General features: G+C 36.1%; 2 protein-coding genes across 7 annotated transcripts in view; one reads left to right on the top strand and one right to left on the bottom strand.

Annotated features, from left to right (window-relative positions):
* The window catches only part of Synd (protein kinase C and casein kinase substrate in neurons protein Synd), a 70,933-nt gene extending 67,673 nt beyond the window's left edge, over nt 1-3,260 (top strand). For all 6 annotated transcript variants that reach the window (XM_088233825.1, XM_088233823.1, XM_088233821.1 and 3 more), the window contains one exon: nt 1,344-3,260. In XM_088233825.1, coding sequence (XP_088089951.1) covers nt 1,344-1,456 — 113 coding nt within the window. In that variant the 3' untranslated portion in view covers nt 1,457-3,260. The remainder of the gene's footprint in view (nt 1-1,343) is intronic.
* The window catches only part of Sbf (SET domain binding factor), a 50,950-nt gene continuing 33,311 nt past the window's right edge, over nt 1,848-19,486 (bottom strand). Inside the window, exons 27-37 of the mRNA XM_088233818.1 lie at nt 19,137-19,319; nt 18,851-19,027; nt 17,279-17,458; nt 16,566-16,753; nt 14,893-15,040; nt 13,977-14,189; nt 13,587-13,839; nt 13,161-13,287; nt 12,869-12,948; nt 12,051-12,133; nt 1,848-11,573 (exon numbers count right to left, since the gene is read on the bottom strand). Coding sequence (XP_088089944.1) covers nt 11,481-11,573; nt 12,051-12,133; nt 12,869-12,948; nt 13,161-13,287; nt 13,587-13,839; nt 13,977-14,189; nt 14,893-15,040; nt 16,566-16,753; nt 17,279-17,458; nt 18,851-19,027; nt 19,137-19,319 — 1,725 coding nt within the window. The 3' untranslated portion in view covers nt 1,848-11,480. The remainder of the gene's footprint in view (nt 11,574-12,050; nt 12,134-12,868; nt 12,949-13,160; nt 13,288-13,586; nt 13,840-13,976; nt 14,190-14,892; nt 15,041-16,565; nt 16,754-17,278; nt 17,459-18,850; nt 19,028-19,136; nt 19,320-19,486) is intronic.

The following is a 19,486-nucleotide window of genomic DNA, read 5'->3' as shown; positions in this document are numbered from 1 at the left end:
CATGGTTGTATATTATCGCGATCACAATGGAACATCCGTGAACACCTAATATTAAATGTCAAAATATTTACATTTCGTGGTGTATAATCCTGCTGCGCAATCACATATTCGAATTTCACCGGTGTAAATATGGAAAATATTCCAAAAGTGCTATTTTTATTTATTATTTATCGTACTATTCATTGCATTTAGCCGGCTGTTGGCGAGCCAAATGTCAAGAAAAGCAGTCGCATTAGTAATTGTAATTTAATTTTCACTTTTTTGTATTAGATACTCCTAGCAAATACAATATATTTACTATAGTAAATGCCGATTTTTTTCCAATGAACTGTATTTATTTACGAGGAGAACAAAAAACAAACCGACACGAGCGTTGGCTTAGAGATACACACGCGTTGACTTACGACCGCGATAACTTAAGCATGTTCATTTTTGTTCATTGTGATCGCTCAAAAGCTTAGCATGTTTTTAAGCACGTCGATAGTTATTTGTGATTGAGCTACAGATCGATAATCGCAAACGCAAACCGAAACCATCCATTACATGTTTGTTAAATCAAAACCCTTTGCAACGAATTGGCATCTCCATATCTGTGGTGCGTTAATACTCTGAGGGTTTTGAAGTAAATCTTATTTGACTAACATCCTAGGACACTTTTGTTGCTGACTGTTTTTTAAAGGGACGGAATATCTCCTCCTACCACACAATTACTTCAATCATCTTTTCACTACCAATGTCTTTTCTTGAATGATAGACACGGTTTTAAGGGCTATACATGTTAACAAGTTTTAGGCGAATTTCCTCTGTGTTCAGGCGGATGAATAGTACAATTCCGAGTGTGAAATAGAACCGGAACCCTGGAGAAGTGTTTTCCACTTGATAACTACTCTCAGCATGCTCGAGATTCCGGGTCAATTTCTGGCCGGTACGCTGAAATCAGAGTACCGATGAAGTGTCCGATACTCTTTTAGGGACATGACGATAGGTAAACAGGAGCATTGTGCGATGTTGACATGGCCAAAATTTGACAAAGATGATGATTATATTGTCATATGAGGTGGTGGTCAGCGCAGAAGTGACGTAACCCACAAAAAGGTATAAATTGAATTAACCTTCGGAAAGGGTCTATAACCGTGCGTTTTATAAACTGGAACACCCATTAGGCCATTAATAAATGACACAGCTCGCTCCAGTTTGTAAACTTTGAATGTGAACATCAGTTCCCACATGTTTGTGGGTTACGTCACTCGACCGTTGGGATTTGGGACAGTTGTGTTTTTCATTTATAGTTGTGATGTTTGATTTCCAAGTATTGCGAATAATATTGTAACGTTTGGTCGCAGGTGACTTATTCGAAAAGCTAGAAGACGAAGACGAGCAGGGCTGGTGTAAGGGCAGAAAGGAGGGCCGAGTGGGACTATACCCAGCCAACTATGTGGAGCCAGTGGGACACTAGTGCCGGAACTGGTGATAGTACTAGTGTCTAGTTGTTGGTTGTGTACATAATATGAACTGTTGGGTGAATGTTGATGAATCACTTGAATATTGGAATCAGTGTAATTTTAAGCAAATTGCCATTTCTTTTTAGACGGTTTATTCATATCTGCGGGTTTCAGACTTCACGTACGAACACAGTGTTTGTTTGTGCATCCGAATAGCTAAATTATGTTTAGACCTTCTCCTTTATGTTAGAATGGTTTATTTCGGTGAATTGGTGCAAATCTTATAGGGAACTAGCTAAATAGAAAGTGTTTCTATTTCTTACCGTTCATAAACGGCATCCGAGACTCGACAGAGCCAATATATATTAGTTTATAGACAAAATGTTGTTTTTATCATATAATACCGCCTCTTTATATTCCCCGGGGAATCCCTAACACTAAAAATCTGTTTACATTTATTTTGATACAAATATTAATGGGATTTATTCACATTTTTCGTACTGATAAATTGTAAACATTTGACCATCGAATCGAGTCAATTTCTTTCTATGTAATTTTTGAAATATTTAACTCGAATAAAATACTGGAAAGAGTCATTTTGATATTCGTTTACAGCTGTGGTGTATAAAGGAAACATCTCGAACCGAGATTATCAATGAATGATGCTCGGTTTGGTACACATTTTACATTGTGCATTTATTACATGCAATATTGTAGGATTAATGGTTTGTTACATTCAATATTTTTGTGCCATAGAATATGATTGGATCACGCTCATTCGCGAGTACTAGAAACAAACATCAGAATGGATTATTGAACTTATTTCTTGGCAAATTTCATATTGTTATGTACATACAACATAATGTATCGAGTGTCGGGGAACTTTTGCTGTCAACTACACACTACGAGATGATTTGTAGCTTGTAAATTGTGTTTGTAAAAAGATATAGGTTAATTAAATAGCTAGATGTTAACATTTTATAAATATAAACTGTTGCACGGATCCCCGTAAAACTTATCGCAATACAATATTGGAAATGTGGCAATTATTTCCGGTCGAATACTCGCTTAAATGTTACATTATTTAATATTATTTGCGGGTTAACTTTTATTGTTTATTAAATATGGGGCTCCAAGTTTCTCGGTGCGAGAAGCATTTCTGTATACGTATTTCTATAGTTTTGGGGATCTGCATTGACTCGGCATTCTGTATACTAGATTTTCTTGTTCTGTGTGAGTGGTATCACCGTATATTCCAGGTCTGAATACGACACGTTCCGTGTAGAAGTACAGATTAAGTATTTAAAGACATTCTTTTATCTGATGTAAATAAATCATTTCTCATAACCCTTATTCACGAACCGATACTATTATTATGTTTGAATGATTTTGTTTCGGGTGTTATGAAAACATTTTATTCGAGAGGTGCCAACTTCAAAATAGTTGTAGAAGCTGTTTCATTTTTCTTCAGAGTATTATTTAATTTTTCAAAGATTTTTATTTGATGTGAAAAGAATATATTTTCGTACAATTTTATAATTACATCGTAACATACCCAGTCTGATGGGACTCGTACGTGATTTATATGTGGATGTATCCCATATTTTGTTTGAAATATTTTTTTCTCATTTCATAAACTAATATTATTTTTTAATGTCATATCGTCGTAAATAGTACCTTCAAACATGAATTGCTTTTAATTTATTTTTATATGCTTAACCATCTCTAGATAAGTTCATCCATATTGATTAGATTTTAATTATTGTTTTAAAAATGTTACAAAATTCCAATTATGAATAAATATGCTGTTGACCATTATTATTTTCTTTTATTTCCTGAATATTTATTGAAATAATAATAATTCATGTTTCTGACAATTTTATTATCATATTGTTTATATAATCTCATACGAGATGTGCAGATGTGTGACATTCACTAAGAAAACAAATGTGGGAAAATTATGCCTTATTAATTGTAATGTGTTTACTAAATATTTCATTTGATGAGTTTATTGTTTCTTTTTTACCAGAAAGAATGATGAAGGCTGAAAAAAACTCATTCCAAGTGGTTTTTTACATTTTGTAAAATGTAAAATTTTATTGTTGCTTTCAACAATTTCATATTTTTTGTCTAGAAGACATCAAAAAAATGTAAATAAGGTTTCTTTGAATAATCAATTCATAAATTAAACCATGTTTTGCTATGTAATTTGAACAATATGCATCGAGTTTTATCGGATATGTAATTTTTTTAAGTATATATTTATATAAATATCTTTATTAAAATCCTATATTTTGTACCATAATAATTTTTAAATAGTTTTTTGTTTGAATTTCGCATGTAAAGATCGCTAATAATTTCACATGTAGAGATGATGATGTATGTACATACATTACAAAGTCAGAATGTATTAGTGAAACAAAATGTCATTTCTGTTTTTTTAAGCGATGGGAAAACTGACTCGTAGAAAAAGCTCATCAGTAATAAATAATATATAATTCTAAACATAGACTAGATGAAGCAATGGGGAGAGAAAGTATATTTTATGTAAATTTGTTGATTATTTACGGTAGCTAGATATTATGGTAGATTATGAGATGAGAATATACTTGTAAAACTGTGTTTAACATTGTTGCAACTTATGAATATTACAATAAGATGTATTAAATTACATAATAATAAATTTAAAATATCATTTGACAATATTGGTTTTTATTTGACTACCCAAATTATTATTTTTTTAATGTGTAACAGTAATGTTTTGTCATTTTTATTTGTTGCAATGAAAAGTTATGAGTTTGTAAATATGAATATATTGTAGCCATATGGCTCTAATATTAGAGCTTTGACTTGAAACTACTTTTCCTTATTTTGCATACATTTATATTCGAAACACCGATTACGGTACCAACTCTCGTCAGTTTTTTACTGCGGAGTACTGTGGACTAGCGGTAGTCCAGGGCAATTTAATCGATTTACACACCAATTTGGAAGCAGACTCGAGCCTCGTTTGTGTTAGTTCAATGTGCGACCGCTCTACACCGTGAGGCGGATGTGTATTAAAACTATAATAGTAAAAATAAAACACTTTTTCTTTTCTTTCAATTACATAATTATTAGTGAGAATTTTTTTTACACCATAAATTGAGGATAATTAAAGCGTACATTTGAAAAACTTTTACTATCCCCTTCAGCCAAAATTGCTTACTTTATTTTTGATCAATAATGACGTATTCTAAACATGTAAATATCAATTAATTATTGTGAGTATTATTACAACTACACGTACGATGTACCGTAACAAATATTACAACTAGTCAACTAAACACGATACATAATGTCCAATACCACCCGACATTAAGGAATATCACTTCAATAGACACAAGTAGTAGAGTTTTACAATAGTAATAGCAATAGTAGTAGTAGTTGATTAGAATACCAAACAAATTGCAATCTCCATTCCTATTTCCAATAAAAATCCCACATGGTGGGTATTAATAAAAATATTTTTTTCGAAATGAATTTATGGAAAATGAGTTTTTTTTTAAAAACACTTTAGTCGCTTTTAACAAAGACTATAAATGGGAACGGAAAGGAAACTGAAACGGTACAACCTGGCTTTACTCGTAATCATGGAGTTGTGAAAAGTTGGAGCTCGATAACGGAACCTCGAGATTGCAAATCTGTTATGGCGTCTACTGAACTATTTTTTTTTTTTTTAAATGATCGCTGTTTCAGTGTGAGAATTTTTGCTATTACCAACTAATACGGAGCACGCTGTATTAATCAATCAAAATGAACATATATCGCTAGCCCAAAGCAACAGTGAGATATCTCTGAAGAACATATTCTGAGATAATCGGACTTTGAGGCATGCGAAGCATCTGACTAAATTAAATTATTTGAATTAGATTATGAATTATATATTTTTCACATAGGTTAATTATCTAACTTCAATACTTATTTGAAAACATTAATTCATTTCATTTATGAACATATCTGCATGTGTATCTCAAAATTGGATATTTCGGGTTGCTTTGGGCTAGCGATATGCGAGTATTAGACCGGGCTAATAAGCCCGAATGTAACGCGGCCTCGAATATAACGCGACCTATATATTTGGAGCAGGAATGGAAGAAAAAATTCACCAATCTTAACCACGAATATAACGCTAATGCTTTTTTTAGAAAAATATTTGGAGTAAAAAATATCGCATTATATTCGGGCTAATACGTTAAGTGGGTTTCAAATATTACATTTGTAGAACAGGTTTATATTGCGCTACTAATCGCTCTATGAAACAGATGAATATTGCTGGAGAGGGGAAATACAATAAATATTGACGGTAAAAAGGCTAAATGACTGATGTGTGAATTTTGCGGGGTTATTTTAAAACTTAAAATGAGCGTAACTTTGTTTTTATTTTGAATAAATTCCAATACAGGAGGGAGGTGTTACGTAAAACTATTAAATACCAAAAACAGAGTTTAATACAAACCGAAACAACAATTTGTAAAAGTAAGTTGAATTTTATGCAATATAAATCCATTGATTTTATGAACGTCCTACAAGAGGGTTTTTGATGTAAAACATTACATATTATATAACTCAATTTAATTAAGTACAGCATAGTTGGAATTTAAAAACACGGCGAAATGGGTAGTGTGTTTTACTAATATTGTTATTAAAGAGTAGGTATGACGGGGATGAGTGATTTAAATAAGATTTTCACAATAATAGTTACACATAATATGACGAAGCTTATCACAGCTTTACACTCTCTGAGATTATCTGGATTCTATTTATTCATTATAATATAGCATACAAAAAACAATGAAGAATTTAGCCCTAATTATAATAATCGTAACAACAGTTTGAAGTATAACAGACATTCTCCGCTGAAAACTGTTAATATTAAAATTATATTTTGACATGAATTCCCAAAAGCAGATCTCTAGTTAGACAGAGAACAAATATTTGACCGTTTGTTTAGTTAGTTTTTAAAACAATGAATAAACAAATAGTTTTCCTAGAGAGCCATTTGTAGCGTTTTCAAGAACTTCAACATTTACTTACTCAAAACTGCTTCACTTTCTCGTACAAAACGTAAGTGATGTTGTTTTAGTAACAATCATTACTTATTGTTACCGGATATTAAAACATAATTTTGACTAGATAGTATATATTATTTTTCGATAAATTTTCATGTGTACGTGTGAGGAGGATCACACGGGGGCAGCGAACTGTAATTTAGAATAAAAATCGTAAAATAATGTCGGAAAGAAAAGAAGTACTGACAGTATCCTACCACGTATTGATAAATCCAATATTAAATCCAATATTAACTACGTAATATAATATTTGGCACGATTACGCTAAAATAACTTACAATAAACAATTTAAAAATATTAACACCAGATAATTAAATGAAAATAATTATACAACAATAGAAAGCTCAACGAATAAAATTAAAGTTTTTCTCTCAAATTATAATAATTTATGATGACATGAGAAATAAATGCATTATAGAATAATTTACTTGCGATTACTCGCAATATTTAAACTGGAATTTACTAACCTAAGGTTAGGTAAATAAACAGTATATATCAGAAGTACAAAAATATAAATCTATGAGAAATATACGTACACAATCAGTATCTGCAGGAATGCTCGAGATTACGTGTTAAAGCAATGTATTTGGAAATCAGGTACAAGACAATACTCTGAGATCAACAATCATTATTCGAGTTTTCTTTGTTCGATGAAGTATTTTACGTAGTTGAAACAAAACTACCTTCCAGCCATAAAACAATAATTTCCGCCCGAAATATACCGTCCCATCTATTGCAGCATTAAGGAATTTTAGTAGAAGCCCATTTCGTTCCTAAGCACAACACAATTACCACATCGAATGTTAGTCTTTATACTAAAATATAATTCTCACTAAATGATATTTAAAATTTGCAGAGACAAACGTAAACATAAGAAATTCTTCACTGACATTACCCATGAGGGAAAAATCGGTCAATAGAAGAAAAATAGAACATCGGCGGTTAAGTTTAGTACAACAGTAACAATGGTGGCTGTAAGAATATATTAAACTCTGGAATAAGAAATAAATAGAAGCTCATTATTTTACAAATGCAAATACACGGATATTTAACATCGAGGTACATCACATTGATATGATTATAAGATTGGGATTTACCCGCTAAGAAAGAGGGCAATATGTACCAAATTCGTTTGCGCAAGTCAGCGTTAGATTTCCAAACTGATTTCACGAGGATAATATACTCCGGAGGATTTAAATAAAAATATGTAAATAATAATCGAATCATTTTTATAAAAATTAACAAGAAAAGAATTCAACATTAACCTCTAAGAGAGTGGGTTCTCGAGAGAAAAGGTAGTTTCTGTAGTTTCGTTAAAAATGTAAGAAATCCAAATTGTTCTTGGAAATATTTACACCAATCATCCACAGGTGACATTGCCATATCCTTTTTATAAATAAATTCAAAGGAAGATTTTTGACAAGCGACGCCATACGATGTATGTCCATACCAGCGTTGCCAGCTTTGCCGATTTTGTGAGCAATCTACCAAATTTTACCGAAATTGTAGCGAATTTTTAACTTTTCTAATAAAATTACAATATGGAAATAGTTTTATCTATAAAATTTTGAACAATCGTCAAATTCTTTGACACAATTAGCAGCTACCCTCTCCCTCCCGCTCACGGCCTTTTGAGTTGACTTTGTGTGGTTTTCGGGGGAACAATGAACCTCGAGGGTGCTAATGTTGGCCACCGTGAATCTATGAATTTATTTTTCAGAATCTACCGACGAAGGTTGGCAGCGCAGGTCCATACTGCTTTTTACATAAAGACGGTACTATTTGCAAACCCGGCAAAATCCATCTTTCTTTATTTGAAGCAAATCACTAAAAACTGGTACAATAATAGCTTCAACTTTTTTTATATTTCAAATTTTTATTGTAACCATTACATGTGATGAAATAATCATGATAATGTCAAGAAACAATACTGAAATAATAAATTAAATTTTGAAGATTGCCAACATTGCAATACTCGGTAAGTAGAGGTTGCCATGTTGCGAACTCACAATGTTGTAATTATTGTAAACAATTGTTTCTGAATGAGTTTCAATCCATATCTCATTTTTAAAGATTTTGCTGGGTTTGCGAGTAATACCCTCGAGTATTTGAGACACTCGCTTTTTCAAGCGCACTTTTAAGTTAGCTTTTGCTAACTGATAACTTGATTATGTGTTGCACGATGACCTGGGTTTGAAAATATTTATTGAACCATTTGGGCTTTGTTGAATTTATATTACCACATAGTACAATAAAATAAAAAATATTTTTGGAGAACATATTATGCTTGTCAACTTACGATGATTTCGATGAACCGGAATTATTTGAAAACTTTATCAAAAAGTCAACTCAGTTATTGATGGTAATTCAGCAGACCTTTGTCTACATCGCTTGAAAGTAGAGTACTAATTTAAAATAAATAAATAACATACTTATCGCACTCTTTCTTAGTACTAAAACTATAGCTAATTTATGTCTATAAATTAAGCTAACAAATGCTGGAAACATTGCCCTATCTACTATACACACATCATACATAACATATTATATGTTCAAAAATAATTACAATTTGATACAGGAATGTCCCGAGGTTCGCAATTCGCACCCATTCCCTTCAGAACTACACGGTATATACGAGATGAACACTGGGAGAAGTGGCATTGATCTAATGGCACAAATACTGTAAGAAACGTGGCCAATTTCGCACTTTCACATTGAATGTTCTTTGAAAAGCGCACAAACTTTATGATTTTTTTACTAAGCAAATACAGCTTCAAACTAACTCCGTTTTTTGTTCATAGTAAATGTGTTCTTTTCACAATACTAAAATTTTTTACTGTCTCATTTACAGTCATGAAAATTTCACAATGCGTGCAAGTGAAAAAATTAAATCAAGCAACTCTAGAAAAATCTTAGGTTACTTACAAAAACCAATGTTAAATTGTTAAAAACAGATAAATTCAATATTGAATGTTACCTGTTTTTTATTTTAAGAAGAAAAAAATATTTTCCACGGAAAATTTTAATATATTTGAATATTTAGATAAATTAATTCAGGTAAGAATATGGAAAAATAAAGATAAAAACATTAAGAGTAAGATGAGAATTTTACTCTTAACGTTTAGCTATAAATAGCACGCGTAAGACTTACGGCCTCGGAGCGAGGGCAGACACGGTCGGGCTAAACAAGCATCGAGGACTTCAGGGATGAAGACACCGAGGATGACCGCGTGAGAAACACCGGGATAGGAGAGATATGCGAGGCTGAGGACATCGCAAGATGGACTGATACGCTCGCGTCCGAAGAACGGAACTCATATTACACCCCATAATCAGCCCCACCGGACTCGTCCTCGTGGAAGACACCTCGCATAAGCAGCGGCCCTCTGGAGAACAGACTTTCCTTGCGGAAGAAGAAGATGGTAGGAAAGGTTTAGCGGTCGAATGAAAGTACACCTGTAGTTCCTTACAGCTTTGTTCGCATTGTCCAAATTTGCCTACAGAGACTGTACAGAGGTATTAACTAATGTAATATTATGATGACAATAAGCCTAACTTATAATTTACTCAGCAACATTAGTAGTACTATTTAAATTTAGTTTAATTTAAAATTTCACCTATTATAATAAAAGCATTTTGTGAAAGAAATCAGTCTGAGAAATATTGGTACAGTAAAATAAACATTTTACCATTTCTCCATTCACATTGCATTACATTGTTAGAGATATTTACAACAGATGACAATTTCGAGTTTGTATTCATTTCTTGTAATAAAGTCCGGTAAGTCTCCCGCTGATATATTTATAATTTCCCACCCAATGAGTTACTAAAAATGAATGCACAAATTCAATATACAATATCCGTAATTTGACAATATCATACAATTCATACGAGTATCAGATCGGTACTAAATTAATTAGCTAAGAAATTTTGTATATCAGGTATAAAAAGCGAGTGGCACATTGGGTTCGATAACTTTTAACATTTCCCTATCTTTGTCCTTTTCTACATTTGTTAGTACGAGGAATATCCGTAAAGTATGTTGCTTTTGTATTTCTCGCGCTCGTATCACTGTGCGGTACTCGGCCCTGACCTATTAAGAAGGAGTTGGCTGACTGTTGTGTACGCTTCGTGGTGCTTGTTTGAAATACCGAATAAAATCGAAAATCCCGCCGTCTGTGATTTATTTCCTTAACATGAAGAACATAAAACCGGTCCATTTTGATGTGTCGTGCGCATTACCACGACCTTCATTCGACTGTCTCACCAATCTCCTTATTATTGAATAATTATCGCATGTTCTCCGTATACCTCACAGATCTGTTGACACGGGACCGGTTCAATGTTCTTTGCATTAAGGAAACGAATAGACCTTATCTCATAAGCGGCGGGGTCGTCAATTTTATTCGGAGTTTCAAACAAGCACCACGAAGCGCACACAACAGTCAGCTAACTTGTAATAGTGTCAATTCCTTCTCAATAGGTCAGGCTGCGGTGGGAAGAAATACAAACGGAACATAGTTTTGTATACCCCTCGTACGTAGGGCGCTACATTAGCGTACCAATTGCAGTGTATTTACGCTTCGTGCGCCAGTCCGGGAATTATGAAATTTGGTGTGAAAAAACACCCCATAAATTAATGTTTCACATCAACCTTGTCAGGCTTGGAATTTGAGAACACACACACGGTAGCCTGATACACTGGCCACCACGGAGACTTTAATTAAGGACCATGATATTCATTTAACTACAGTAATCTGATAACTGTTTTCTTCGTAAGACGCATGAAGTAGTCAACAATGAGGACAATTCAACACGACGCCAGTTCACCGCGAGGCCAGTTCACAATTGAAGCCAGTCCACGGTTGAAGCCAGTTCATGGTTGAAGCCAGTTCATAGATGAAACCAAATCACAGTTGTAGCCAGTTTACTGCAAGCAGGCTTGTAGTTTCTCTATCCACTCTTGAGCATCGTACGCCTTCACAGCGCAGAAGTAGAATGTTCTCTTGCTGGTCCGTAACTGCAGAATAAACACCAGTAATATCAAGTGTATGACTAATAAGAAGTAATTTATTTTTTATAAAGCCCGCATTTTACTATATAGTTAAGTTTCATTAATTCCCTTTCCACACCTAATGGAGCGAAGGGCACACCATTGGTACACCAACTGCAAAAGTTACTCAGAGGCATACCATTCAGTCAGATCAGATCAGTCTTATGTTTCGCGTACCAGTCTGGAGACCATGAAATAATCTAGTGTAAAACCACTTTAATAAAAAAATATTTCGCGTGAAACATGTCGGGAATCAAACCAGAGACCTTTTGCACGGCAGGAAAACCCACTGACCATTAAACCACAAGGCGGACAAAAGTTTAGTTTAGAAAAAGCTAAAAAGTAATTTGATGTCTTCCAACCTCCTCAGTTTAATTTTACTTTTCCCCGGAGGTTGATCTTACGGTTTATGAGGTACAAATAAAATATGTAATAAAAACTCACATCGAAGAAAGATCTAGAGTCTGTTTTCTTGAGGGGACCGGGAGCGGGTTGCGCCGGAGTGACCGATATTACTTCCGCCAGATCTGCCAACAAGTGTCATCATCAGAATCGTATAACTACTACATAAATCTTGTATAACAAACACTGTTGCATCTTATTTCAGGTAACATTATGTGTAATACAGAATGACTATATTTCGAGAGGGCAGGCTAGCCTAGCCTGACCATGTGTGAGTTAGGTGTTCGATATGCTGCACAAAAACTCGTTATCGTAGGTAGATGTACAAACAATACGTCGCGATATCCTTTTAGCTCCGATGTTTATCTCAAACTAAATTATTATTTGCATTCGACAGTAAATAATAAATTATTGACTTGGCTCCTTTCATACAAATTTAAATAAAAATTGTACACGGCAAAATCAGGTAATAATTAATTGACAACAAATACACTTCATTATTTATTGGCTCTAAAGTGTTCTTCTCATATAGAAATAATAGTTTATGATAAAATTTACTTCTTTTTCTAAGCGTAGATATTTAAAAAATATTTTAATATATTATAACTTTTAAAAAAATATTTTACTATACGCCAGTAGTTAGGCCCACAGCATACCTCGTTGGCATTTTTTGTGCCCTTTAATGGAAAACATTTAACAAGAAATAAGTGTCATATTCGGTACCGAAAATATGGCTTAATTTCATAAAATATTTACTGCCTTTGAACTTATGTATTTTTATATGAACAAATATTTTTTGACAACGAAGCGTAAGATTAAATAAAGGAAACTGCACGTTTAAAATGAAATCATGATATTACCTATGTGTCCTTTACAATTGGATTCTTCCGCTGCGTCGTAATACCTCAACTGATGCTTGATGGAATCCAAAACAAACCATCTGGAAATTGAGAAATTTTGTGAAATAAATATAAATAAGACGGAAGTTATTGTAATCGGTACCCGGTCAAACTTTTTATTAATGTCAAGTGTCTTTAGTAAAGAACATTTCAGTTAGGACATATTAGTGGATTTTATATGCATGTGTGTTTAAAAAATTAAATAAAAATAACAAAGGCCCGAAATTGGAACCCTGCGGGACATTTATAGTACCTCTGTTTCCACCCCTTGAGAAGGTTGCCGCGCTTGTACAGGTAGCCCTCGTGCGTCTTGTTCTCAGCCACGTTGGAGCTGAACTGGTCGTAATACTGCTGGGAGGAAGTCTGCAGAGTGGCCACACCTATCGTAAGTAAGGTTAGGTTTATTTCTCAGTTGAATGAAATGAAAGTACAGCAATTATGAAGCCCCCAGCATCTCAACACATAAGAATTCTCAGGTCGAGATGAGCTGGGCATTCATAAAGAATGACAAATGTGCGGATACATAAGAGAATCATGACCGGACATACAGGAGGTAGAAGAAGGATAGGAAGACCTAGGCTGAGGTGAAAGGATGAAGTAAAAAAAAAAAGCAGAAAAAGTTGAAGGAAGCCGAGGTTTAATTTGGGATGTAGCGCCATCGAAGAGAAAAATGACTCACTGGAGTTGACGCTGGGCGTGTCCTGGTGGTGCAGCGAGGACGGCTGGTCTGAGGGTTGCAAGCCGGCGGCGGAGGCGGCGCCGCCCGCACCCCCCGCGCCACCGCCCGCGCCCGTTCCCACCGCCGCGCCCGCGCCACCCGCCGCGCCAGCGCCACCGCCCCCGTCCCCCTTGTACTTGGTGCAGTGCGCCGGCACCGCGTCCGCGCATCGCTCGTGGCACAAGTAGCCGCAGTCCATGCAGCGAACTCCGGTCTACGGAATAACGCAACATACAGATTAGTGTCGTATCGTGGTGTGAGGACACCATAATGGAAATAAGAAATTGCCAATTATTTCATCCTAATTTTGTAAGCCCGACGTGCCCCGGGAGTGGGATTACTACGCTGTACCTTGACTGGGCCCCACAGCAGCTGCTTGCAGTGGTCGCAGTAGGTGAAGGAGGAGTGGTGCGCAGGCGCGAAGCGGTGCGGGTGCGCCAGGCCGCCGCCCGCGCCGCCCCCCTGCGCCGCCTGCCGCGCGCGCAGCAGGATGTCCAGCGTGGAGCGTTTGTGCGCCGCGCGCCCCAGCGAGCGCACCATAGCCGAGCTGAATGACCAGCTCCGCTGAAAAAACATATTCTAAATTTTATTTTCAATCGAATAAAATTAAAAAAACACATTTGACAATTTGGGCAAAGCCCAATTTAATCTGAATTCACAAAAAGGTTTGATCAATAAGGAAGCAATTACATAATATATTATAAGAATTTTAAAAATGAACTAGATATATTAATAGCAAAACAAAAAAACAACAACAGTTTTTGTCTAAAACTGCTAGCTTAAACTGAGCTGCAAAATTGACACTAAATCATATACTAAAGCATATTTCGCGGGGTAATTACTTAGTAGTGGCAACATTGAAATCAGCATTTGTGAATTATCCAATAAAAACACTTTTTTTTGTCCTTCAGTCATGCATTCAAATCATCTAGACTCGTCTATTTGAACATTTACTAGATGTATAAAAGTAGATCTGTATAGAATTTTTAAAAAACATGTTCCTTTTTTGAAATTTATTAATAAAAAAAATGTTTTTAGTGGGTAACTCAAAAATGCTGATTTTAAATTTACCTAGATGTAGTAATTAGCCCACGATTTAATGTTTTATTTGAATATTGGATATCTCATCATGTGGCATCAAAAGTGATCTCTCAATGAAAAATACATTCAAATAATGAAGATCAACTGATTAAATACACCATTAGATATGCCTTCACTTTTTGTGGTGGTAGTGTAGTTTTCGATCATGTTGTCAGGTTCCAAATACCTGTAAATCGTCAGTGGTTGGCAACTCCAACTTGTCCCACAACACCCTCCACTTCTGGGGCAAATATCCCAACTCCAGCTGCAGCTTGCGTAACCTCTCCAGCAGAATGGTGAAGGCGTCTGGCAGGCTCGTGGCGATTCCATCATATCTGAAAAAATGAGCTACAGTGAGCCGAGGAAAATCAGCTACAGCTTGCCCACCACATACCGCACACCGCATCTGAGGACATAAGTCTCCTTGGCGGTGCCCACATACATGGAAAATTTGCTCGTTGTCAAACGAGAAAAGCTGTCCGAAGAAGCTCTCTGAAATCTGGTGCTGAAAGAAAGTAATCCAGAAGTACGTAATATGTACTTCATCGGATTGAGAAAAGAGGGAAGTGAATTCTTCACTGACTGGGATTAAATTGATTGGACATGATTAATTCGCTGAAATGGTTACAAATTTTTTAAAAGCCTTGAAATTCTTTTTGAAAGCCACCAGATCTGTATATCCGACAGGAGCTATAACAGGGCCATGGATAGTAGCGAGAAGCTCCATTCGGTAATCGTAGAGAAGGGGAAAGGGACAAGACCAAAGGATGTGTTCAGATGATTGGTTAGGATATCCGCAGCGGCACGAAGGGGAGTCAACAATATTAGAAACAAATAATTTTTGATTAAATTTACCATGACCTGATAAAAACTGCGTAGTCCAGTGATCGGGATAACCCAAGAAGATTCTAAGCGCTGACGCTGAAAATCAGGTACAGGAGAAAGGCCACATAATGGTAGGTTAACAGCACCGGGACTAGCACCATTGGAAGACGAGAGCACACTCGATGGAGACAAGATATTAATACTTTCAACAAGGAAGTTCAGTGGTTTTTAAAAACTACGTAGTTTAATAGGCTATCAAACTAAGCCCAAATTTAAAAAAAAAAATCTTGTGTATCGTATTATCATCATCCTCATTCCCTTTCCGCACCTAATAGAGCTTAGGGAACTGCATTGGTACACAAATCGCAGCGTATCTTGATCATTTTTGTTACATGAAGATAAGATGATCAGTCTTACGCTTCAGGTACCAGTCCAGGGACTATGAAATATTCTAGTATGGAAACACCCTTTTAAATAGATATTTCATATCAACCATGTCGGGAATTGAACCCGATATCTCTTGAATGGTAGGCAAACGCGCTGACTATTACACCACGAGGCCGGTATCGTATTATCAGCGCTATGATTCTTTAACATCACAATAGATGTTCACAGGTCACAGTGACGTCAGGAGCTTGCATAGCACTGACCCCCACCTCTAAGAAAAAATAATTAATTTTTCAAAGTTTTGTATTTTTTTTTTTTTTTTTGAGATATCACAAGATCTTATCGTTCTGCTGTGTTCTGCTGATCGGTGAGTTAGCTTCCCGTAAACTGGAAAACTATCACAGCACTCATCATTGGTTGATTAATTTTCATTATTTTTTCATACGTTTTTGATAAACTTCGCCATAAAATTATATAAGAAAATATTTTTTTGTATCCAATTTCCCATAGCGCTGAACTTCCTCATTACTGCCCCTAGCAAGAGATATAAGGTGATCAATAATTATACCAGTAAAGTTTGCTTTCCTATAATCCGATAATAACAACATCAATCTCAACAAAAGTCAGAAGTTAATGGAAAGATCATACCCTGCGGTGACCATGATCCTCTGCGTGTCCAGGGCGGGGGCGCCGCCCTCGGCCGCTTCTCGCTCCTCCCGCCGGCAGCGCTCCTGTTGCAGAGCGTCGGGCTCGTAGGGCGCCCCCGAACTCAGCTCCTCCACCGTGTAGTACTCCCACACGTCCAGGCAGGCGATAGATGACTGGGGCCGCAGCACCTGACGACCGACAATTTGTATTACAAATGTTGCGATGCTCATACAGAAATTCGGTTCGACTTCGGCAGAAAATCTGGTTTCGGTCTGTCGCTACTTCATTGTATTCGGCATTTCAAACAAGCACCACGAAGTGTACACAATGTATGCATTTGCGAAACTGCGTACCTCGTATTTAAACCCATTAAATAACCTTATATAAACTCTTGTATTTACCCCGTAACACTTTGTAAAAAAGTCTTTTAAAAATAATTTAATTCAATTACTATGATATAATTTTGAATTCTCTATCCTTACTGTTTTTGTACAAATTGAATTTTATAATAAAGATACCAGTCTCAGATGAAACCGGTCACACGTTATTCAAAATTTATGGATCCAAGTATCACTCTTCTTTCACTTCTATAATAACTTACAGGGAACTTCCACAAAGAATTTTCACAAACTTGATTGTTTTACAAATTAACAAAAAAAAATCACAATACGAATCATCAACCTCTATCAACATTATTGGCTAATTAGACTTACAGGGTGTTCAAAGTCTGGTGTGTACAGGAAGTTGAAGAATATGGGAGATCTCTGGTGCTGCTTCTCGATGTAGTCGAAGACGGACTGTCCCAGTGGAGGGTTACGGGAACTGGAGGAAGGGACTCCGCCCACCGAGTAGATGGGGTCATCGTTGCCACTCGCAGGGCCCGTTTCCACGCACTGAAATCAATCAATCGGTTGTGTGATAATCTGAAAAGGGCAATGAGAGAGCGGGTGAACGAGCAAGAGAACTTGTAAAAGAACGGCACCTTTCTTCTCGGAATTTCCCCCTGGCGCTGCCAAGAGCTGTATGAAACGAAATATGCAACACTGGGAAGATCATTATTGCACTTCTAAAGGCAATATTACCACAATGTTTTCCTTAACCCTGGCAGATGCAGTCAACTTTCGTCATCACCAAACTACCTTCGAGATGATTCAAATCTTTACGGTTTACGGAGTTATTTACCTGCATAAGTTTGAAATAAGGGATGATGACTTTTGTCCATGCGATAATATCTCCTCACAGAGAGTCGAAGTCCAGTTTTCAGCTTGCAACGCCATAATTATAAAGCAGAATGCAGGAAAGATGGAATATTCCTAACGGATGTTCACATTGTCATTAAAAGTAGTTATCATGCGCCATTGTTCTTAGACTTTGAAACAATGGTGATCGAACGCATCAAAGTAACTAACCAAAATCAGCGATCAATCTTCCCATTTCTAAGAGAATGAATTTCAATTTTTCCAGAGTAAAATAGCCTTGCACATGACATGTAAGGCTAATACAGTACCTTGTCAACGAGTCGGGTGGTGGTCCTGTGGCTAGTGTCTCAGACTCACGGCTTAAAGGTCCGTGGTTCGATCCCACTCTACCCCAACTTGATTCCCATTTTCTAATATTTAGTTATTTACAACTCATTGAAAATAGCCCTCAAAATGAAATATTTAAGAATGCAAACATTTATTTTTCTTAAAAAAAAAAAATTTTGCAATGCGGAATTTTCCACAATTTTTCAATTCAAGCTGGAATTTCTCAGAAATTAAAAAAATAAATGGCACACATATTTTTTTTTAATAAACACTTTGTTACGATTATGTTTTAATACTTTTACTTCTTCTACTTTTTAAAGTCTTATATATATATATATATATTGACAAATTTAGAGATTCCATCTTTGTTCAAAATAACTGCCTCAATTATTCTCGGCACACTTAAATCACACCGTTCTGAAATGTTTTTATTTCTTTGTTTTCCGACTAAATCTCATGTTCTTTTGAATGAGTTTCAAACACACTCCATACATTTTCTACCGGTTTAATATCTGGAAAGTTTCCAGGCCAGGGAAGCAAGGACGTATTCTTGTTAGCCATAAAGTTATTATTATATTGCTCGGTGGCAAGGTGACCCCATCTTGTATGAAGATGTTGTGAAATTGTGTAAAATTCTGCATGGCTATAATTCATTATGTAGGTACTGTAAATACAGGAGTCCCAAATGTAAGAAAAAAACAAAAAATGCAGTAATTCCGAGTCAATCAATAAGAAAACATAATCTGAAGTTTGCCTTACCCTCTGTCGAGAGTTGAGGGAACCCCTCTTGTCCTCGGCGGCCGCGATGCCCAGATCCTCGCGCTGCTCCTCACACTCCAGTAGGAAGGTACGGAAGCGACAGGACACAGAGTGGTACGCCAGGAAGCGAGTATAATACTCATTGAACTCAAACGCCAAAGGGAACTGCTTTTGAATCTAAAACAACATAAAATATAATTTACCGTTCTGCGCAGAAGCGAGAATACCGAGAAAGGTGCAATACGTATTTCTTCTCGGTATAATGCTTTTAATATAGAAGCCGTACCTGATGGACCACGTCCAGGAACTGCAGGAAGGTGGGCGTGTAGCCGGCCTGGGGCTGCGGACCGATGTTGCTGCGTTGCGGGAAGCGGTGCCCTAACGCGAGCCACTCCTTCTCCACCAGAGTGCGGAACCCATCGAGTGTCCGGTACACGGGATCCAAGCACACCTGCGCTATGGACGACACCTGCAAATTTGTTAAAACAAGGCTGTGAGATATTAGTAGCTCTTGCTGATTACAATCATATTTCCATACTTACCATAGCGTGATAACAAATGAAAGTACATTTTTTAATTTTTGAGATATGAACACTTTGAGCACCGGCCGAATACACATAGAGTTTACCCTGTGCC

Source organism: Micrasema longulum, unplaced genomic scaffold (genome assembly GCF_059751315.1).
Source record: "Micrasema longulum isolate JH-2025_06_02 unplaced genomic scaffold, ASM5975131v1 h1tg001151l, whole genome shotgun sequence".
Classification (NCBI taxonomy): domain Eukaryota; kingdom Metazoa; phylum Arthropoda; class Insecta; order Trichoptera; family Brachycentridae; genus Micrasema; species Micrasema longulum.
The sequence above is the reverse complement of the archived record's forward strand: the minus strand, read 5'-3'. Positions and strand labels throughout refer to the sequence as shown.